The 23,820-nt window shown below is 43.0% G+C and overlaps 1 protein-coding gene across 3 annotated transcripts in view; it reads right to left on the bottom strand.

Annotated features, from left to right (window-relative positions):
• Positions 1-16,083: 16,083 nt before the first annotated feature.
• The window catches only part of LOC109422351 (deubiquitinase DESI2), a 41,647-nt gene continuing 33,910 nt past the window's right edge, over positions 16,084-23,820 (bottom strand). For all 3 annotated transcript variants that reach the window (XM_029852366.2, XM_029852365.2, XM_029852364.2), the window contains exons 3-6: positions 18,841-19,007; positions 18,630-18,771; positions 18,464-18,552; positions 16,084-18,400 (exon numbers count right to left, since the gene is read on the bottom strand). In XM_029852366.2, coding sequence (XP_029708226.1) covers positions 18,322-18,400; positions 18,464-18,552; positions 18,630-18,771; positions 18,841-19,007 — 477 coding nt within the window. In that variant the 3' untranslated portion in view covers positions 16,084-18,321. The remainder of the gene's footprint in view (positions 18,401-18,463; positions 18,553-18,629; positions 18,772-18,840; positions 19,008-23,820) is intronic.

Below are 23,820 nucleotides of genomic sequence, written 5' to 3' on the forward strand. Positions count from 1 at the left end.
GAAATCACCGATGGTCTCTGGTTTTCTAAAAGTGTAAAAACTTTGAAGATGTGACCTCGGATATGATCTGCACAGACGAACAGACGTAACACTCTTCAAAACGGCTTGGCACATGCATTTTACTATCAATTCGCTTCTTAAACGGTGTTGAGATAATCCCATATTCTGAATCTGCATGCCAAACTGAACCGAAATCCAAATTTTCATGAATTTTTGTGCCCGGGAACCTATTTAAAAATCAGTTGGAAGTTTGTATGGGAGCGATTTGTCGAATAACTCCTTGTCGCATTTTGTACTGCGCGGAGCTGTCAAGCAGTTGCCCAGCTGTCAAAAGGTGATTTCAAAAAATATCTTTGAAATTGATTCTAAGTATCAATTCCAATTCATCATAAACCAATTCAAATTTCATTTGATTTCCGCGATCCTTCCACAAGATGTGCTAGTTTGGCGCTAGTGTTCGATCGCTTTGACGTTCGCCAGTGTACACATTGCTGAATGATGCAAACGAAAATTGTACAGTGTAGTACCCGGATAAAAACTAACCATAGGGTGTATGGTGAAAATCATTCCTGCACCATACAGTGTACCAGCTACAATAAAGTGTATTGTAATGAAATGGTTCGCTATACTATACATTTACATTGGATTTTCATGTAACAATATATTATACTGTTTTTCTTACGTTTGAACCATTCACTTTTCCGAAACATTATTGTTAGGATATTGTCACCTCCGGAATTAAACAACTTATCAACAGCAGCTTTCATTTTACGCAGCTTCAATACTGTAAATTTATTTCTAATTATTGTTTGATTACGTACATAAATTGACATCTTACATTGCAGTTTTCATTCCCATTTTCGAGAAGACAATTCTCCTAACCACCTTGTTCAACTCTATGTCAACCACTGCCGAAGCTCTCCGAAACATTTCACTTCTTCGGTTATATCTTACTATTATTTCAGGGTTGCCAGTTCCACTAACGGCTAGCGTATTGTAAACGTACGCAACAATTATTTTTCCGTGAATTTTTAATTATTTCTGCCCTAATAGAAAAATATGATACAACGTGCTTAACAACCCTTTCGGGCTATCATATTGATCATACATGGAATGATACAATCATTCACCCTATCAGCAGTGTATAATACAATTTTATTAGGGTGGTGTTCGATTTGAATAGATCGTATGTTTGCTGTGATTCCTATGCAGATTCGACCTATTCAAATCGAACACCAGATTTATTCAGTTTAAGATTTTTTCCGTGCTTTGTTTTGTTGATGTTTGTGACTTTTTTGATGCAAAGGAAAGGAAAGAAAAAAAAGTGAATAAGTTGAAACATCAATGTAACCTTTTGGAATCGTTTTTTTTTTTCGCCGCTGTTTACGCAACCTCGCTGGTGCCGAACACGTTTGTTATGCTCGGTTTCATCGCCGGGTCATATATGACCCCTCCGGCTCCAAAGGGTTAATGCCAATAACATGTTTAAATCAGTGGTAAACCAGATGTCCTAAGAACTGCAGGTCCAAGCAGGGGTCCAAGAGATATGGCGGGCTCGAGGGCGGGCTAGGTGTGTAGAGTGCGATGAGAGAAACACTAATGCAATGTAGGCCAACCCGGAAAGATGCAGGTCAGATTACCGTAAATCAGTAGATGAGTTCAACACTTCAACACTATTCTTTCTGTATTTGCATTTAGGGGAGTTTTCTCCTCTTCTCTCATGTGAACTTGCCTTCGGCCACAATCGAATCAAATGCGGTTGACAAACTTTATCTTTGACGTAGAGCCTGTTGAGCGCAACTGATTATTATTGAATTAGCGTGTTGTAGGGTTTGTACTGGCATGCACTCTCTATGTTTACATTGAGTGTGTAGATGGTGCGAATTGAGTAGTTACGAATGAGCGTGTAGAGTGACAGTTGCGATAAAAGTGGAGCGTCGGCGGACGACGAACAGCGAACCTGTGGGAAGTCTGATGAATCCGAACGACCGGAGAAAGCTACTGAACTGGAGAGCTGGAGTTTGCCGTTGCGAGAGTTTCTTCCGGAAGTGGACCCTACAATTGGCGACGAGGATGGGATGGAAGGCCTCGTATACGGTGAATGTTTTTTGGCCCCTTGGACGTGTTTGTTTTCAGATGGATTGCTGGCAGCGAGGCTGGCAGGTTGGTTGGTGTTGTGATGATGGGAGAAACGGTGCAACAATTCGGCAGGTGAAGTTTAAAGAGGAAGTGTAATTATTTGCACGTAATTGATGACACAGTGTTTTGTAAATGCAGGTGTTGATTTTTTTTTTTCAACCGTGGCGGGTTGCCGGTTGAAGAAAATTTTAACCGTGGCGGATGCCGGTTAAAAGAACACATGAGACCGTGGCGGGTGCCGGTCGAAGCAAATTTAACTGTTGCGGGTGCCAGTTAAAAAGGACAAAAAGACCGTGGCGGGTGCCGGTCGAAGGAAATTCAACCGTTGCGGGTGCCGGTTGAAAGGACAATTGAGACCGTGGCGGGTGCCGGTCGAAAGGAATTTAACCGTTGCGGGTGCCGGTTATAATCGAGGCCGTGGCGGGTTGCCGGTCGAAAGAAACATTTGATCGTTGCGGGTTGCCGATCAAAGAGAATGATTAACCTTGAAAGTCCCTGCAAGAGTGCTTGGGAGCAAGGTAGTGATTTCATGGCTTGGGGGCGCCTGGAAAAGGATCCGTAAATTCCTGCAATCATGTGACATCGAGGTGTTGTGTTGTCATGACTTAAGGGTGCGTTGAATACACAATAGTAGTTGGTAGTGGTTTTGGCAGATCCTGTAACCACAACATGGTAACATTTCCATGGCTGGGGGGCGCATGGAAATAAAGTAATTTACTTTAGAAGCTCCTTCCTTCAGGTAGGGTGCTTGGGAATTGGGAATTATTTCTTGAAGAAAACCAAGGTATATTAGTGGATCCTTGGTGGATCCATTGATTGGAAACAGTGTGATGATTGGCTGGATGATGGAGAGGCGATGTCTTGCATGTTGTGTTTGCAGGCAGTGTAGTGTTTCCATGGTTTGAGGTTGTTTCTAGGAAGATTGGTCTGACGTAGAGATTCCAAGTTGCACTTGAGACGTTGAGGGCCCTAGAAGTAAATCGTATTATCGCCTGAAAGTTTTTACAAGAGACGTGCGGGAGTGAATCATTTTATTCCATGGTTTGAAAGTACTTGTAATGGGTAATACATGTATATAATGGATTACTAAAATAACTAAAACGGCCGCTATGAAGCGAACAGAAAGCGCCACTGTAGCCTTGTGTGTTTGACGTAACTCCACTGCTGTCACAATGTTAATGCCCATATACGCTGGCGGCTTTGTTTACATGCGGTGAACACTAGAAAAGTTTGCTTCATTGATCCATTGATTCTGGCTTGGAAGAGGAGAACAGGGTTTTCGTAGTTCGATGGATTTGATACAACAGTTGTCATTACACCAAGCAAACGTGTAATATTTGATGGTTTGTGCAAGGAGTGGAAGGGAAAGCGAGACATGTTTTGTTTTCGGACCCGAATGCTGGATTCAAGAATGGATTGTTGATTATACCAAGGGTTGCTGAAACTTGGTTGTTGAAGATTGGCTAACTATCTGTACGCGGATGGTTGGGATTGGAATGATGAAAATTGGCTGGACTTTGTGCGTCATTGAATTGCGCACTTGAGAAGTTGGCTGAAAAATAAAGTATCTAGTGTTGACAGGAGTTGACGTCTATGATTAATAAATCTTACACCGTTCACCGAAGGGGTCAGCAATATTATGAAAAGCAGTGTGTAGTTCGAATGAAGCATAAGTTCGGAGAGTGACACACGTGGCTCTTATCAAACCTAATGAGTATAAGGCACAGACAGAAAACGTGATAGAAGAGAAAATAGTGACTTCAAGGTTTGGGTTTATTGTGGATGGCTAAGATGTGTTGTGGCATGAACACTGAAATTTTTGAGAGGTAAAGAAATCCTTAAGGTATGTTTTTGTTTGGATTTGTTAAGTGTGGGAACTCACATCGAAGAGTTAAAACATTTGGAGTGTTAAAACAGACATTGCCCTATGAATTTAGGAATTTTGTCTAACTTTGTCTAGTTTCTCTCATATACATGATTTATATTCATTCATTCACTTGCTCGACGCATTGGCGCAGTGCGGCTTATAGAATTCTATTGAACTTTGACGAATAGAGTGGCTTCTCTAAATTATTTCCTTGTCATGGAAAATTGAACATTATGTGAAACTATTGACAAAGCTATTGACTGTTGTTCATTGATAAAAGGTTGGAAATAGAATTGGAAAAGGTTTGAAAAGCCAAGGGGATGTTATTCGAAAATAGTTGAGCCACGTCACATCACGTTGATGTTGGGGAGCATGTGGGCCGGCATGCTAAGATGCAAGGTGGTTGATGGTAGCTGCTGAACACAGAGTCTTGTTTTGTGGATTGTTCTGATAATTTGTGTGACGGGGTTTGATAAGGAAGGAAAAGTTATGGATAATTGTTTCTGGTTTCGCGGATGTGTTTTCGTGTTTGACAGATGTTGGATCTCCAGTTAGTCCAATGCAGTGGTGTTTGGGCTGAAGTATACCTCGGGCTAAATTGAGATTTAGCCACAGAGAACAGACGATTAAGCTCGAACAAAAATACGTCGAAATCGTGTGTAAAGGATTTAAGTGTACTCTAACGCCACCAACGGAGACTGCCCCACATATAAAGTCGATTTGACTCCACGATGGCAGTGTACATCGTTAAAATACACTAGCCCACAAAGCGACACGAGCGCCAAACGACCAAAAACAGCGAGCACTGGAAACAAATATGACAACACAACAATGTAAGTGATGGGACGCAAGCGCCGCGCAACGGGAGCATAACCACATACTCTGAAACGACCGTTACAAAGTTTTACACAAGGCAGAAAGCGAAGATAGACGTCTGTTCTCTGTGATTTAGCGTCTAAGCCGCGGGCCGCAGTTTGAGCAACACTGTTCTAATGGATAGGGCATGCAATTTCTAACCCAGAGAAGCTGAGTTGGATTCTCATCTCGATCGTAAGGTATTCGAGACTTCCTGGATGTGATATAACAATGAGCTTTCCACAATGTGCATGTTCGTCCAATAGCAGGTGGGGAAGGTCCTTGATGTTAGATTGCTTATGGAATGTTGCAACTGGGCAGGCCAAAGTCCAGCGGAGGCATTGTGGATTGTTGTTTTCAAGTATTGAGTTGCATAGTGTAAATGATGAGTGCTGAGTGATAATAAAGCTGTTATTGCATTTTAGAGCATGGGTTAAATTTGTTGAATTCAAGGGATTCTGTAGTTTTAGTGTTACATAAAGAGAGATTGTTTAGATGTCAGGTTCATATCATTTTTTAAAGAAAGATGGGGGTGTAGGGTTTGTACTGGCATGCACTCTCTATGTTTACATTGAGTGTGTAGATGGTGCGAATTGAGTAGTTACGAATGAGCGTGTAGAGTGACAGTTGCGATAAAAGTGGAGCGTCGGCGGACGACGAACAGCGAACCTGTGGGAAGTCTGATGAATCCGAACGACCGGAGAAAGCTACTGAACTGGAGAGCTGGAGTTTGCCGTTGCGAGAGTTGTAACACTACCTTTTATATAAGACACCTTGATCACTCTGACAGATGTAACGAAAGAGAAATAAAATTCATTCTGTTTTTGTATTCAACCGCAAGCACACGCGTTGTTTATTTTCTCTGCGCTACCGAAAGTCTTCTCAGGTGATGGGCCCAGTCTACGCCCTAACCTGCAAATTGTGCTTGCTTCGCGGATAACGTGTTCGTGCGTGTTCGATAGTCTCGGTCGAGTGAGTGGACGGTTTATTCTCGCCATGGAGGAGGAACGAAAAGTGTACCTGTTTGACGGTACAAATTTCGCCAACTGGAGCTTCCGGATGGAGGTGCACTTGGAGGAGCTGGGTCTCCTGCCGTGCATTCAGCAGTTGCCGGAAGAAGTGGCAGAATACCAAGTGCTCGCTGGTGATAGTGCCGAGATTAAACGCGAAAAGGAAAAAGCTTTGGACGATCGCAGGAAGAAGGATGTTCGGTGTAAATCGGTGCTGATCCGAAATATCGCGGACTCTCAGCTTGAATATGTCAAGCAAAAGCGCAGCCCGATCGACATTTGGGTGGCGCTGCAGAATGCTTTCGCGCGAAAAGGCATTTCTGGACAGTTTTTCCTGCTAAAGAAGCTATCCGCGTTGAAATTCGACGAAACCGTTTCGATGGAGGAACATCTGCTGTTCTTCGACAAAACTGTGCGTGATTTGGATTCGGCGGGCATAAAGCTGGACGAGCGACTCGTTGTGTTTTATTTACTTCAGTCGATGCCGCGTTCGTATAGCCAGCTGGTTACGGTGCTCGAAACTTTGTCGGACGAACAGTGTACGTTGGATTTCGTGCGTGCGCGGTTGCTCAACGAGAGCGTAAAACGGGCCAACAGTGATGACGTCAGTGCGGACGTCGACTCGACCGCGTTTGCCGGGAAAGGCAAGAAGAATAAGAACAAACCGAAGTGTTTTGCCTGCGGCAAAGAGGGACACAAGCGTGCTGAATGCCCGACCCGTGGGGACGAACGAGGTCGTAGTGAGGGGGTGTCAAGGGGCACGAAGAAAAATGTGTTTCGAGGAAAAGCAAATGTCAGTGAGAAAGAGATGGTGTTCGTGGGCCAGTCGGTGGAACAACTCCTCCAACAGTGACGTTTCGTGGATTCTCGACTCGGGCGCGTCCGATCATATGATTGGAACAATCGATTGGTTGCGTGACGTGAAGAAACTGGATAAGCCGGTGCTGATCAAAGTGGCTTCCGGACAAACGCTTGAGAGCAACTACTCTGGTGCAGTGAACATTACGACGAAGATCGGAAACCGAAGAGAAAACGCTGTAGTGAAGGATGTTTTGTACGTACCGGGTTTGCGGTACAACCTGTTTTCGATCCAACGCGTCGGACTGCTGGGCATGCAGGTAGTGTTTCGGAAGAACAGTGTCGAGATCCTAAAAAGTGGTGAAGTTGTTTGCACGGGCAAGCGAAAGGACAAACTCTTCGAACTGAACGTTGACGTGTCGCGAGTGAAAGAGCCGGCTGCTCTGGTGACTGAAAATGCCATAAGCAACGAAGAGCTATGGCACAGGCGCTTCGGCCACATTGGGAGAAGTGGACTTGTGAAGATCGTGAGCGGTGAAATGGTAAATGGCCTGAACTTGAAGAAAAGTGAAATAGTGGATCGTGCCGTCTGCGAGCCCTGTCTCAAAGGAAAGCAGACCAGGAAGCCGTTCATGGAGATGCCGTTGCCTCGAAGTTCCCGTCCCCTCGAAGTCATTCACAGCGACGTGTGTGGAGCCATGACACCGGCGGCGTATAACGGTAAGCGATATTTTGTTTCCTTTACGGACGATTGTACCCATTTTACTGCTGTGTATATGCTGAGTACCAAGGACGAGGTACTTGAAGCGTTCGAAACTTATGCTGCGATGGCTGAGTCGCACTTCGACAGTCGTATCTCTCGCCTACGTTGCGACAACGGAGGAGAGTATGTCGGAGAGAAATTTCGGAGCTTCTGTCGGAGAAAGGGGATACAACTGGAGTACACCGTTCCGTATACGCCGCAGCAGAACGGTGTGAGTGAGCGGCTCAATCGCACGATAATGGACAAGGCTACGGCGATGATCGAGGACGCCGGGATGTCGAAGACGCTGTGGTGCGAGGCCGTGCTGACGGCGGTTTACATTATCAACCGGAGTCCTACAGCGGCACTGACGACCAACAGAACGCCCTACGAAATGTGGTATGGCCACAAGCCGGACGTTTCGAAGTTCCGCATTTTCGGATCCAAGGCCTACAGCTTCGTACCGAAGGAGAAACGGAACAAGTTGGAGTCCAGGAGCAAAAATTGTTACTTCGTTGGATACGGTGCCAACGGGTACCGGTTGTGGGATACAAGGAAGGTCTTCATCGCCAGAGATGTTGTCGTGGAGGAACTCCCACGCAATCGGGAAGCGATTTGCCATTCGAAGCCGAGCTGTGACAGTGTTGATTTGGTCGGTCCCTGCTCTCCACCGCCTCAGGATGTGCCGGATGCTGGTGATATGCCGGTCGTTAGAGATGTACCGATGAATGGAGCTGTACAGGATGCTGGTGATGTAGTTCAGCCGGAAGTTGTTGATGTTCACGAGGAGGACGAGTTCAATGACTGCCTGGACGACATGGATCCGCAAGGGAACGAACCAGATCCTCTCGAGATTCGTCGGAGTCAGCGTATCCGGAGTGCGCCGGTCAAGCTGGATGACTATTCGTGCGTCGCTTATGCCCTCAACGCAGAAAACTACGTGGAGAACCTACCAGAGACCATCGACGAGCTGAAGATGCAACCTGACTGGCCTGACTGGAAGGAAGCGATAGAAGATGAACTGAAGTCGTTAGCCGAAAATGAAACGTGGCAACTGGTGGACCTACCGCCGGGTCGGAAGACTGTCGATTGTAAGTGGGTTTTTCGACTCAAGATGAATCCAGACGGATCCGTCGAAAGGAGGAAAGCCAGGCTAGTTGCAAGGGGTTTTACTCAACGCTACGGGTATGACTACGGTGAAACCTACTCCCCCGTCATCAGGATGTCTACTGTGCGTATGATGCTCGCTTTGGCAAACCAACACAATCTCGTGGTCCATCAAATGGACGTGAAGGCCGCGTTCCTGCACGGTAAGCTAACCGAAGATATCTTCATGCGGCAGCCGAAAGGATTTGAGGAGGGGGATAAGGTCTGTAAGCTAAGCAAATCGATTTACGGACTGAAGCAGGCCTCGAAGGCCTGGAACGACAGGTTCAACGAGTTTGTGGCCAGAATTGGATTTCAACGTTGCAAGGAGGACAGCTGCCTGTATGTGCGTCAAAGCAAGTCTGGTCCGGTGTACTTGCTTTTGTACGTCGATGACGTCCTCATCATCTGCAAGGATCTGTCACAAGTGGAAGTGGTGAAGCGAATGCTGCAACGTGAGTTCCGGATGGTGGACATGGGTGAAGCGAAGATGTTCCTGGGAATCACGATCGAACGAAACATCAGCGAAGGGACTATGAAGCTTAGTCAGCCGGGCTACGCTGAGGCAGTACTGCGCCGGTTCGGTATGGACTCGTGTAAGCCTGCGAGTACTCCTATGTGTGCGAACCTTCAGTTGCAGAGACCGGAGGAAGATCAGAAGCTCGGCAAACCATATCGCGAACTGATTGGGTGCTTGACTTATCTCATGGTCACATCGCGTCCTGATTTAAGTTCAGCCGTTTCCTACTTCAGTCAGTTCCAATGCAACCCATCTCAAGAACATTGGTCACACTTGAAGAGGATTCTACGATACGTAAGGGGAACAACTCAGCTCGGATTAATGTATCGACGACAGGAACAAACGGAGCAGATAGTCGGCTTCGCAGACGCGAACTGGGCGACAGACCAAGGCGATAGACACTCCGTTTCTGGATACGTGTTCCAGGTGTACGGTGCGACTACATCATGGAGTACCAGGAAACAACGTACGATCGCTCTCTCGTCAACCGAATCGGAATGCAGTGCATTGTCCGATTGCATCTGCGAGGCTCTCTGGATTGTCAAGCTTTTTCAGGAGTTGGGAGTTCGTGACCAGCGACCCGTCGTCATATTTGAGGACAACCAGTCGGCAATAGCAATCGCCGAATCGGAGGCGCCATCTCGGAAGCTGAAGCACTCCGATGTGAAACTGCAATTCATAAAGGAATGTGTTGCAAATGGAAAGATATGTGTTAAATACAGAGCTAGTGGGGATCAACCTGCAGATCTTATGACCAAGGGATTACCGTTAGCTTCTTTCAAGAAACATTGTTGTACTTTGGGTGTTCAATAATTAAAAGCTTGAGGAGGGGTGTTGAGCGCAACTGATTATTATTGAATTAGCGTGTATGTAACACTACCTTTTATATAAGACACCTTGATCACTCTGACAGATGTAACGAAAGAGAAATAAAATTCATTCTGTTTTTGTATTCAACCGCAAGCACACGCGTTGTTTATTTTCTCTGCGCTACCGAAAGTCTTCTCAGAGCCATCTTTAACATATGGACTGGACTGAACACTGAAATGACTTTTAATATAGGTTCATCTGCGGGTTCGCTTTTTAACCTAACTTATATTTGAATCGAACTTGACAGTTGTCTCATGAGTTGTTATGTATTTCAAACTTTAGTCAAACTGGTGCCTCAATATTGCAATAACGGTTAAGCACGCTGTAATGATACTTATGTACCTCGTCACCCACTTCATGCAACTACATTAGTGGTCTAATAACACTTAGCGCGCTCGGCATAGTTCCATCATGCCGCTCAAAGTGTTGCCACAAATAATGCTTAGTTTGCGAAACCCGGTTATCTGGCTGGTGGGGAATGGGAGCCTAAGCTTCAACTGTTAATGCAATCAGAGACTACTCAGACTTAGACGTGGGCGATCCTATATATGAAGGGTTATCCAAAACGCTCTGGGAATTCCCAAAGCGCATTCTAATAAATCTAATAAGCCTAAGATGCCATTAACAGGAGGAAAATGGCAAGATAATATAACAATATATGGTTTATGTAATGTAAAACAATTCAACATAACAAAAGAGAACCATTCCAAACCCATTTGATTAAATGTATAACCAGTAGTGAAATTACAATTAAAAACAATTTATTTACGGTACATTTTATTGTTTGAAACCATTCATGTACCATACAATGTACGGTATATTTAAACCCACGTATCAGTATTTTGAACAATTCATTAACAATAAAATGTATGGTTTTGCAAAAAAATATATATGGAGAAAAATATTTTTTTATATTGTTACGATACTTAACAACCTGTATAATATATTGTAAAAATCTTATTTACAATTCACGGTATGGTATCCAACATTACTTCTTATTGTTTTTGTATTTTTATTTTTACAGTGGTGTCTATTGTAAAAATATGGTTCTAAATAGTACTGTTACAATATAACATTCGGTTTTTCTACTGTATTTTTTATTCGGGTAGTGTGCGTGTTCGACAAACGTCAAATCGAAATCCATCATGGCTGAGTGTCTCGCGCGGTTCTACCAACGGTATCAGTGTTGGGCCGCCTGGTTGCCCAAGGGAAATGGTCAGGGGTAGGTCTTTCCTAGGAAAAATGACGGGAAGGAGTTGGTCTTTCGTAGGAGAAAGATGATGGGTTTTCACTACTATAACGTTTATTACTATCTTGACCCTTTGCCAGGTCGGAATGGACTGTATGGCTACGCTAGGAAATTGGTGGTTTTATAGGCCATGACAGCAGTTTGGAACCTTCCCGAAGCTGCTGCCATGGTGATGACGTTGATGCGGTGGTGTGTGCTTCGGCGTCCTCGACACAATAATAGGGATTGCTGTGATCGGTTGAAGAAGTTGTTGACCACGTGGCTGCCGGAGCGGTTTGGGCGCGAACATACTGCCCCGGGGCTGGAAGGTACTCCTGTCGAAGTATTTACTGGCATCCTGATGACGGTATCTTCTGGTGGCGTGGCTAGCTTTGGTGTTTCTTGATATACATGGGACATCGTGGCTGGCATCGGTCGACAAACAGGTCCAGTTGGAAGATGGGGGTTGTACTGAGCGTTCTCCTCCGGGTTCCTGAATGGGTGCGTTCGGGACACGCACTCCGGGATAACTTCACTGGGTTGATGATGCTTGGGTTGACCGTCTGGTGGTTTCTTCGGCTTTAGGTCGGGATGGAAATGTTCGTAGACGCATATCGGTGGTTGCTCGAACTGGGGGTCCGCAATGATCCAGAGCTTCTCGGGAGGGTCAACTACCGAACTGGCACCGGCGGGTATTTGACATGGCTTGGATACTGGGTGGGCACTGGTAGACGCTTGGGCTGGCTCTGTTGACCAACTGGTACCGGCGGTCTTCGGGATCGGTTGTTTTATTGGAGGGATATCTCGGATCAGCAAAGATCGCTTGGGATTCGGAGTGACGTTAATCTTCTTGGTGGAAGTTTCGTCACATGGAGGCTCCACGGCTTGGATCGGGTTGGTGCATAACGGATTCATCTTCTTCTCGTTTGGAGTGGATGGAAATAGGTCTGCCATCGGGACGTCTCTTACGTCTTCTCTTGGCGGTGGTATTCGATTGTTTTCGTTCTTCATCAGGGGAGGCCTGGGATGGTTCACATGGCGAGACGTCAATCTCGCTTTTGGCACTTGCGAATGACTCATTGCCGAGACGGGGATCTTTCTGGCTCATCTCGGTTGGATACGGAGGATGCTGCTCACACGTAGGAATCGGAATTTCTTGTTGGGCAACGGTTGTCACCTGTGCTTCACGACGGCGTGGTTTGGTGAGAATTAGACTCGTCTTCATCTCTTCGGGTGGGAATGTAAATGGTAGTAGCTTTACCGGCGATGACGTGCTTGGCTTCTCCACCACGTCTGGATTCGGAACGGTCTGTTCTGACGTTCGGCTCGGCGACCTACTCCGAAACCGCGGGGTACGCCAGCGTGGCGCACGGTTGGATCTTGGCGATGGCGGTTGGGTGGTTCTGTTACCGGTGGACGGGTAGGAAAGCAGCAACGTTTCCACCAGTACGCAGGCATCGGTATGGAGGGCATCGAATCGCAGGGAATCTTCGTCGAGCTCGTCGTATCTGTAGGCTGGGAGTGTAGAGAGAAGCTTGGTGTACACTGTCCGATACTCCTGGTAATGGTGCTGGAGATCAGCTTCGAATTTCTTCACACGTTCTAAACTCGGATGGTGATGGCTTCCACGGATTCGGTTCTGGAGCAGCTTGACTTCATCCTCGATGCGGCTTCGTTGGCAGATCAGCTTTTCGAAGGCTGCCATTCTGGGAACAAACTTCTTTCACGAGCAGGTTGACTTGGGTGGCTCGCATTGATGGGACCGGGGACTGAAGGCCGGTCGCTCCACGGGATGGTATCCGGTTCGAAGGACCAAATGTTGGGCCGCCTGGTTGCCCCAAGGGAAATGGTCAGGGGTAGGTCTTTCCTCGGAAAGATGACGGGAAGGGGTTGGTCTTTCGTAGGAGAAAGATGATGGGTTTTCACTACTATAACGTTTATTACTATCTTGACCCTTTGCCAGGTCGGAATGGACTGTATGGCTACGCTAGGAAATTGGTGGTTTTATAGGCCATGACAGCAGTTTGGAACCTTCCCGAAGCTGCTGCCATGGTGATGACGTTGATGCGGTGGTGTGTGGTTCGGCGTCCTCGAAACAATAATAGGGATTGCTGTGATCGGTTGAAGAAGTTGTTGACCACGTGGCTGCCGGAGCGGTTTGGGCGCGAACAATCAGTAGGACGGCTCCAGAAGCACGTTCTCGGCGGGTTACTGTATTTCGCCGTTATTGTTCGGCCGGATATTGCTGTGTTGACGATGATTCTCGGAAGGAGTTTTTTGGCTCCAATAGAAGCAGATTGAACTGCTGCCAAACGCGTGTTAAGATATTTGAAAGGTACAAAGGAATTCTATTTGCGTTTGGGTGACATTGCAACGTGATCGATCGGATACTCCGACGCCGATTGGGCGGGTGACCCTGCCAGGCGAAGGTACACATCAGATCTGCCTTCTTCTACAGTGGTAGCCTGATTTCGTGGGCCAGCCGCCACTAACAATGCATTACTCTCTCATCGATGGAAGCAAAATATGTTGCTTGTGCAACGTTATAACGAAGCCTCTAGTTCCGGTGGTTCCGGAGAAGCACCGACGCTTTACGTGGTACGTGAATTCCTTTTCATAATTCAAATCTCAATTTGTTCATCGAGCACATGTTTCTGTTATGCACATGGATGTCGAAGCGTTTTAAATTGTTAGACTAACAATTTCTGAACTGTTGTTGTAAGTTATTTATCCTCAGTATGTTGCCTCCATTTCTGTTGCCTTTAAGGACAGATTTGTAAGAATCCCAAAATGGCCGCCACAATGGCCGACTTTGGCACCATCTCGCGATTTCGAGCGCACAAATCTCTTCGTAAACAAAAACAGCGCACCTGATCTTCTTATTTTAAGCTTATTACAAGTGAGCAAGAACAGAATAATCAAATACACTGTTGTTTGTGTAGAGTTCACCCAAATTAATAACCAACTTCGGATTACCACAAAACTAAAACACTTTTAAACGTTTGCACGTTTAGACAGTGATCGATTTATTGCTCCGACCTTCAGTACAGTCACCATCGAACTGACGAAGCTAGCTAACACCGCGTCCGCTGAACCTAACCACCTCTCTTGCTTACTCTTTCTCTCTGTTTGCTACACTCTTTAACGTTACGCTTTCGAGGGGTGTTTGAATGGAACTTATGTACTCTGCAGTTTGGAGGTTGCTTCTCGAGATTTGTGCGTTTGAAGTTCTGATGCACTTTTGAAGCGGGATCCCGAATAAAAAATACAGTAGAAAAACCGAACGTTGTATTGTAACAGTACTATTTGGAACCATATTTTTACAATAGACACCACTGTAAAAATAAAAATACAAAAACAATAAAATGTAATGTAAGACACCATACCGTGAATTGTAAATAAGATTTTTACAATATACTATACGGGTTGTTAAGTATCGTAACAATATAAAAAAATATTTTTCTCCATTTTTTTTTGCAAAACCATACATTTTATTGTTATTGAAATGTTCAAAATACTGATACGTGGGTTTAAATATACCGTACATTGTATGGTACATGAATGGTTTCAAACAATAAAATGTACCGTAAATAAATTGTTTTTAATTGTAATTTCACTACTGGTTATACATTTAATCAAATGGTTTTGGAATGGTTCTCTTTTGTTATGTTGTATCGTTTTACATTACATAAACCATATATTGTTATATTATCTAGTCATTTTCCTCCTTTTAATGGCATCTTAGGCTTACTAGATTTATTAGAATGCGCTTTGGGAATTCTCCAGAGCGTTTTTGATAACCCTTCATATATAGGATCGCCCACGTTCAAGTCTGAGAAGTCTCTGATTGCATTAACAGCTGAAGCTTAGGCTCCCATGCCCCACCAGCCGATAACCGGGTTTTGCAAACTAAACATTATTTGTGGCAACACTTTGAGCGGCATGATAGAACTATGCCGAGCGCGCTAAGTGTTATTAGACCACTAATGTAGTTGCATGAAGTGGGTGACGAGGTACATAAGTACAATTACAGCGTGCTTAACCGTTATTGCAATATTGAGGCTCCAGTTTGACTTAAGTTAGAAATACATAACAACTCTTGAGAAAACTGTCAAGTTCGATTCAAACATAAGTTAGGTTAAAAAGCGAATCCGCAGACGAATCTATATTAGAAGTCATTTCAGTGTTCAGTGCAGTCCATATGTTAAAGATGGCTCTACGTCAAAATAAATAGTCAAAAGATAAAGTTTGTCAATCGCATTTGATTCCATTGTGGTCGAAGGCAAGTTCACATGAGAGAAGAGGAGAAAACTCTCCTAAATGCAAATACAGAAAGAATAGTGTTGAATTCATCCACTGATTTACGGTAATCTGACCTGCGTCTTTCCGGGTTGACCTACATTCGTATTTCTCTCATCGCACTCTACATACCTAGCCCGCCATATCTCTTAGATCTGCAGTTCTTAGGGCATCTGGTTAACCACTGATTTAAACATTTTATTGACTTTAAATTGATGTTTCAACTTCATCACTTTTTTTCTTTTTCCTTTCCTTTGCATAAAAAAGTAACAAGCATCGACATAATAAAGCACGGAAAAAATCTAAAACTGAATAAATAATTAAAAATGCAAAAATAATATTTCGGAAAAGTGAATGGTTCAAACGTAAGAAAATCAGTATAATATATTGTTACATAAAAATCGAATGTAAATGTATAGTAGCTACAATGTACAAAGCTTTAAGCGAGCCATTTCATCACAATACACTTTATTGTAGCTGGTACACTGTATGGTGCAGGAATGGTTTTCACCAAACACCCTATGGTTAGTTTTTATCCGGGATTTCAAGACGTTTGTCCTTAACAAGGATAACTTGTGATATATTAGTAAAAATTGAATTCAAACGCAGTTCTTGTTCAATAATATTTTATTTACTGCTTTTTGTTCAGTAGTAAAAACAGAAGTTGGAGGAAAAATGGCATTGATTTGTTCTGTTCTCTTATTTTGCTCCGTTTTGAGGGCGAGTTTTTACTTGTATACAAAAACGTGTTGTCATTCCTTCGGGTGTGTCAATCTGTTTATATTCTTTAAATAATGTTTTTGTAGTCTTATTGAATACTATTGGATGCATGTTCATGCTTATTATTACTCAGAGGGTGACTGGAAAGGACTAAAAGTTTCTTTTATACAGTACGAGTCACAAAAATTATAGATCACTGTTGTTTTTGGATGATTTAATTTAATGTAGGTCTTATATCACTGTTACGACAAAAATCGGGCAAGTAGGATAATCGAAACGCTATACAAAAAATCTTAATTTACAAAAAAAAAATATGTATATATAATCTAAAACCAGTTTACTTTTTGTTCAATTTCTAAACAACTTGCCTCCGAATAATCCACGCAATTTGACTACACTTTAATCATACCTACATATCTGGATCGTTCGATCGGAACGACCCTACAAACGTAACCGCTCTCGCTTCATATCTATCGACGAAAATACTTGTGTGTAAGTGTGTTTTGTTTGGTGATATTGTTGTGTCGGTATCTATACAATCATCTGAGTTTTATCCGCCATTCATTGTCAGTGTCATCAAACTTCAACGTTGGATGGCCGGGCACCCTAAATAAATTCTCCTGGTATTTATAGTACTTTTTTGTTATTTAACACTAATGAGACTTTTTTTCGAATTGGTTAATTCCTTCTACTCTAGTGCATCTCAGTTTCCTTTGCTATGTTTCAGTTAGATTTCAATAGTTTATTAGTTGCCGTTCAAACAATGTTTAAATCTTTTTTTTTTGGATATCAACCGTGGTTTCTTTACGTTCACTTCAATATAGACTTTGTTCATTATGCTTCTGCTACAATAGGCATTGTATTATTACACAATGTGATAAGTCTGGACACATAAGCAGTGATAGTGTGTTTCAAGGCAAAATAGTTTTGCATAGTTGGATCAGCAAAATTGATAGCAACCGTCATCTGTTGAAACATGAAGATTGTTGTGACGGAAAGTATGCAACGGAAAAAGATCGGCTGATAGCTGATCGATCGAATGAAGATAAATAGCATCACAGCCGACTTACCAGCAGCAGAAGATAGAATCAGTTTGGAACCCGTATAGCTAATCGCCAAGGAAACAGAAAATAGAAGAAGTACGGAAAATAACAAATATCGCCAAGAGGAATTCGATGAAGGAGTACTACGCTTTATCTCAAAGTAGCTAATCACAAATCGAATGACAGCTTTTTTATCGAAGCTAAACAAGGACGGTTCACATCGTCTGTGTTGAGTGGAAGAAAGAAGAACGAATTGTTGAATTTGTTTATCTAAATCTAAAATTTCGTGGAAGCTGTAAATGTCGCTTACAACATCTAAAGAGTACGCTAATTTTTCAAACAGTACGTCTCTTCTTTTAAAACCGTTTTGTCATTCCACTAAGAGTTAACCTTAGTGGAAACATACTAACACTAGTTCTATGTCCAGTATTATCACAAATACTACCTCTCGTTGCCTTAAATCTATTTTTTATTTTTAAGTTCAATTTGAAACGAATACTTTTCTTCTCCAAGACCATCTAGTTTTAAGTTGTATTTTACACCTTTTTTCAATGTTTCGTTTAGAAATCCAGTTGCTGTAATATCATTTCATAAAAAATAACCTTTAGAAACCGATTTTCATAAGCTATTTTAAATTACTGTTTTATATAAACAAACGTGGACTTGATGGAGAAGCGATGCAGTTGTTTCGTGGGAATATTTAAAAACATGTTCCTAACCTAACGGTCACGATTGGACAGCAATTTGCCACAATGGTTGATTTGGTTTATTGAAAAACATACAATAAGAGGGAACCGACGAGTTAAAAAACGAATATCATAAAAAACACCTTCAAGATGGCGTGGCGGAATTCCAAAGAAAAAACAGAAGAGTTTGAGAAAAATCCTTCAGACCACACGTGCGTATTTTACTGTCATCACGAGTTCTGCCCATTACCGTCGCGTCCATCCACCGCCTCGATCCTGGAGCAGTCAGGGTTTTGAAATCTTTGTCTTCGTTATTTGTCGCTGCTGGGGCTCCTTCCTTGAGTGGCAAAACTCGGCGCATCTACGTCCGCAATCCGGACACTATCTATGAGCTATTCTCAAAATGGACTGGAATCCGAGTCGCGATCCTGTATGGCTGTTATCGATTGTTGTAAGGCATTGGGAGTCAACCATTCTCTGGAGGAAGAAAATTTGTTGAAATACTCGGAAACTTGCTCGAATAAAACATTTAAAACTCACTTTGGTAAACAACGTTGCAGGAAGGGCACACAGGAGCTGAAGTGGGCTAGTCGATTCACCCAACTTGGAATTTCCTGTCCGCAGAGAATCTGCAGGAAAATTGTGGCAGGTACGTTACTACTTCTGACTACCATGCGATTTTTCAACAGCTATAGCTTTTACTAACCTGAGTGACCGCTCCGGAGAAATGGTTACAATTGTTGTTCATCAGATGGTAACGATCGCCTCGAAACTGATTGCCTAGCTCTTCCACAATCCGGCGGACTTCCTCTTCGGTGAAGTCCGTACAACCGATTTGAATACTTTGTCTGTTGAAAATCAAGGATCATTCAAACTTATAAAGATCTAGCCCTAAGGCAACGTTTTTTGGTTCTTACCGAAATCGAAACTGTTCGCCGAGCTCGTCATGGTCACGTGGAGAAATTTCGAACACACCGGTGAATGGGAACGGATGCCCTCCGTAGGCGAACTCGGTTCCGAAAATTTCCACACCCGAGTGGAACACACCTAGACCGATCGAAGTCGTATACTCGTTGATCCAGTACTGGAGGGATAGAAACACGGATAATGTTACAATAATATTTTAAAAATTATCTGTTTTATTACATATGCGCCCGAAAGTTATCTAATCTAATGCACAGTTGTAAACCGAATGCTTTTACCCTAGAAGTGGATGACAGCCATATGAAACTGGCAAGTCATGCAAATGGTCGGTAAATGTCTTCGATCGATTTCCCTTTCCAAAGGCCGATTGTTCGACAGACCACCTTCGATTTATCCCGGCGTTGATGACACTGCCGAGTCGAGCAAGCAAATTGGTGACATATACACCGGGTGATTTCCTTGGCGATAGGACCAGCAGACTCTCCTCTTTCAAACCTCTGGGAAGATTCCCTTTTTCTAACATCTCTATATTGTATAGCTGGACATCTCGGGAGTTTCTGCAATGGACCAGGTCCGGAATTTCATCCCCGATTATTCTCTCTAGCATTTTTAGAGAGTTCTCTATAGGACCTATCACACCTCGTATGACCATCATGAATCTGTAGACATCACCCTTTGAGTTCGTATTGACACTTCGACACAGGCCCTCGAAGCAGGACATGTTGCTTGAGCGTATGTCGGTCTTCAGTGTGATCTTGGCAACCGCGAACGCCATGCGTCTCACTGCTTTTCCGATTGTGCCAGTTGCATCTGTCGTCCTGCCCGTAGGCAGATGTAACGCAGTTTCTGAGTCCACCTCCACCAATGTCCATTGTTGAACACTCAGGCCTAAGAACTCCCCAAATTCTTAGCGAACCGCCTTATGATCCTTGTGAGCCACACACACGCTCAGAAAACCGTTCTGATAAACGTGAACAAACAAACGCAAATATGAGAACAAGCAAATATACACCGTGAACTGGAACTAGTTCCAGCTGTCAATATGGGCGTCCTAGAAACCGTGATATCTAGTTCACGGTGTACATGTCTTATTGTTGTTATCGTTGCTATGCATAGTTCCCGTTTGTTCCCGTTGCCGTGACTGAGAGTTCACGTATATCGGAACGGATTTTTTTTGCGTGCAGAGGAAAACTCTTCAAAACCTCTCTGTTTCGGACTGCTGTGTACTATAAATGCCACTACAGCAGCTGATTTTGTTGCATCCATTCGTATCGATGCGTAGTTCTTTTTGTATGTTTGCTTTTGTCGTTCATTCTTGTAATCCACTTAGTCGGCCAATCAGTAGGCGCATATTTTTCCTTCCGCCAGACTGGTTCTATTTAAACAAGAATAAAACCACAAACAAACAGACGTCTCACTCTACACACTTCCCATCGTTTCCCTTTTTAACGGAATATTCAAATATTCTGTAGTTCGCAAAACATTCGCTCATGGCGCTCGCATCGTTTTTGCTCCTATTTGACGTTTGCTCACTGTCGCCATCTACTCAGTGTGTTTGCGGAACACCGCGTAATTAACATTGGGCGATTATACTTTTGTAACGGTGATTTTAATCGCAATTTGTTCCAAGTGATACGTATGTTTGTCTGTGGTAAAACTGTCCTTACCACGCGCTAGAGTGACTGCAAGTAGAAGTAGCGTCAATGTCAAAATTGGAACAGCGATCATCTGTCAAATCCATACAAATTCCCGTTCCAAACGAGCAGGAGACCTGTCAAAATTGGAACATGACGCCACTCTCCCTTCCAGTCACTCTACCACGCGCCAGCAAGTATGTCCTTCCACCAGACAGCTTGTTTTCAAACTTTTGAACAAGAGCAGAACCCGCTCTTTCTGCTTGCCAGTTTGCTTTAATTTCCTGCAAGTCTGTCTTTCCGCCAGACTGCTTCTATTCAAGCAAGAGCAAAACTGTCCCTTCAACTCCCAGTTTGCTTTTCCGATCCAACAACAACGCCGACCGCAGAAAGGAAAACTCTTCAAAACCTCTCTGTTACGGACTGTTGTGTACTGAAAATAACACTGCTACTGCTGCTGCTGCTGCTTTTGGTGCGTCCGTGCTATAGTCTCACCGATGAACCGACGTGACAGTGGTGTTTCAAAACTGTCCCCCCTCAATTTAACGGTCAACCAGCAAAGCGAGCAAACCCATCTGTCAAATCAGCGCAGACGCGAAACTCTTCCTGAACACACGGAAGTTTGGGATCAAGGTAGAAAACCAACGCGAACAAACTGTTATAGAGGTGGCGGTAGTGTTCACTCATTTTTAATCATGGCATCGGACAACAAATTTGAATTTGTTTGTTCCAGCTGTCACGTCGGCGAAAGTCAATCAACTGAACTGAATCCAGCACACTAAGATCAGCTCGGTATTTTTCCCATCTTTTTACTGAGTTCTCAACAGCAGATTTAACTCGGTACGCTCGGTTGTTTATTTTGCGGATATTCTGTAAATTAGTTACCGAGCTCAGCTTAGAAACTGTCAAAAGTTACTGATGCACGGTAAATATCGTTACTGGTGAACGGTAAATACGATTACTGAGTGTACCGAGATAAATCTGCTGTTGAAAACTCAGTAAAAAGATGAAAAAAATACTGAATTCAGTGAAAAAATTACTGAGCTGGAACTAGAAATCCTCTACATAGAGATAAGCGGAAGTTACATATGTCGATTCGGCAACGCTGTTCATTTTGTTTACATCAGCTGCCAACACTTGCTGCAAAGCTAGATGTTCAAACTTTGTGCGTGACTTCGTAGTGGTTCAAGTTGTTTTGTTTACATTTTCTAATTGGGTTTTTAAATTAAGAAAAATGTATCGATTTTTTGATTTTATACGAAAGAGCACCTTTTTCTGAGCCACTATGATTTTTTTCAGATTTTTAGAACTTTATGTTGGTACCTAAAATCAATTTCAAAGAGATTTTTTGAAATCACCTTTTGACAGCTGGGTAACTGTTTGACAGCTCCACCCAGTACAAAATGCGACGAGGGGTGATTTGACAAATCGCTCCCATACAAACTTCAAATTGATTTTTAAATAGGTTCCCGGACACCAAAATTCATGAAAATTTGGATTTCGGCTCAGTTTCGCATGTAGATTCAGAATATGGAATTATCTCAACACCGCTAAAGAAGCCAATTATGGTAGAATTTTTTTTTTTCAAAATTTTGAAAAAAATAGCGGAGCAATCGATGAAATCTGAAATTTATTGCAAAGTGTTAAGCTAAACATATCGGCAGAACTGAAGCAAGAAGCAGCAATGAAAGTTTTTTCGAGAAGTGCAGCAACAAAAGTTTCGTCATAAGCTTGAGCTTTTGAAAGCAGAATTAATTAAATTCTATCTTTTTACTAAACTTACATATACCACAGAGAACAGACATCCAAGTCCAGTTCCGAAACTGTGTAAGAAATTTAACGGCCATTTGAAATCGGCAACATAAGTGGCAATAGCGTGGCGCTGCAATCGGTTAATTTCCTATACTAATTAAATTCACCACTTGAAATGTTTCAATTCACCACTGACTGTGGCAATATGGTGTTTGGTGGCGTTAGTGTTGTCATCGTGTATTGGTTTGCAACCTTACTCAAGTAAAGATTCAAATCCTTGCACAAATTTCCGAATGAAATTTGTTCTAGCCTGGATGTCTGTTCTCTGTGCATATACCGTCAATTTCTCGATATTAAAAATAAATAATTTTTATTTATTTAGTTCGGATTGCAATACCGTTCAATCGACGCCTTCTTACGAACGATCAGCCTGTTCATTTGGCTCACACTTTGACAGTTCTTTCTGCACGATTGGCTTACAATGGCCGCCTCCGCAGATCTCTATAATGTAGGATTACTAGCTGGAACATCTGAATCTTAGTGTGAGGTCTATAGATAGTCCTATAGGATGAGTAGCTCTTTTTGTATGTTCGCTTTTGTCGTTCATTCTTGGTACAAATCAAAGGCAAAACTCATTGGTGAAACGTATTCTTCACCACTCCACCGCCCAGGCAATGAAGTTACCCGCTATTACCAGCGGCCATCGCCTCGTCAACACTGCCGTCATACGGTCCTATTTGGACGAATGTTCCAGTGGAATTAAAACGCAGTATTTAATTTAGTAAATGAAATAAAAATATATAGAGCTTGCTGACGTTTATTCACCTTCTCTTTTAAACATGCAGGCGGAATAGGATTTGTTGTCATCAGGAAATGTTTCCCGATGAAAACAAATCCTATCCCGCCTGCAAGCTTGAAAGAGAGAGGTAAATAAACGTCAGCAAGCTCTATAGGGTCCTAAAATAAAAGACGAAATCTCGCTTATATTGAATAATACGATCAAGCATGGTATTCTAATCGGAATTGTACTTTACTCGAACTTGAAAAACAAAGGAATAATGAGAAAATTTGAAATAAGTAAAATGGTAAATAGTTCTACTTTGACATTTGAGGTCAACCTTGTGTGACTGAGCTCGACATTTTTCGAACTGGGATTTCAAAAATGTTCCTATCTGACATACACGGTGAAAAAAAAACACTCAAAGTATGTGTTATAAGCTAGGGACGAGACAAAAGGCTAAAAAAATAAAAATTATATATTTTCAACTACGGTTAATAAAAACGTCAAAAATTGAGTAAATATGTACTCTTGAACTATATATTGTGGTTTAAAACAAGAATCCCGATAGGACTTTAGGAGCCTATTGAAACGAAACGATGTTCACACAGCGAGAGCACTTTTGCGTTTGATAAAATGGCGCCTCTTGCGTTACGCCTTGCTGCTGTGGGGTTGCCACTAGAAATCCTCTACATAGAGATAAGCGGAAGTTACATATGTCGATTCGGCAACGCTGTTCATTTTGTTTACATCAGCTGCCAACACTTGCTGCAAAGCTAGATGTTCAAACTTTGTGCGTGACTTCGTAG

This window comes from Aedes albopictus, chromosome 3 (assembly GCF_035046485.1).
Source record: "Aedes albopictus strain Foshan chromosome 3, AalbF5, whole genome shotgun sequence".
NCBI lineage: Eukaryota > Metazoa > Arthropoda > Insecta > Diptera > Culicidae > Aedes > Aedes albopictus.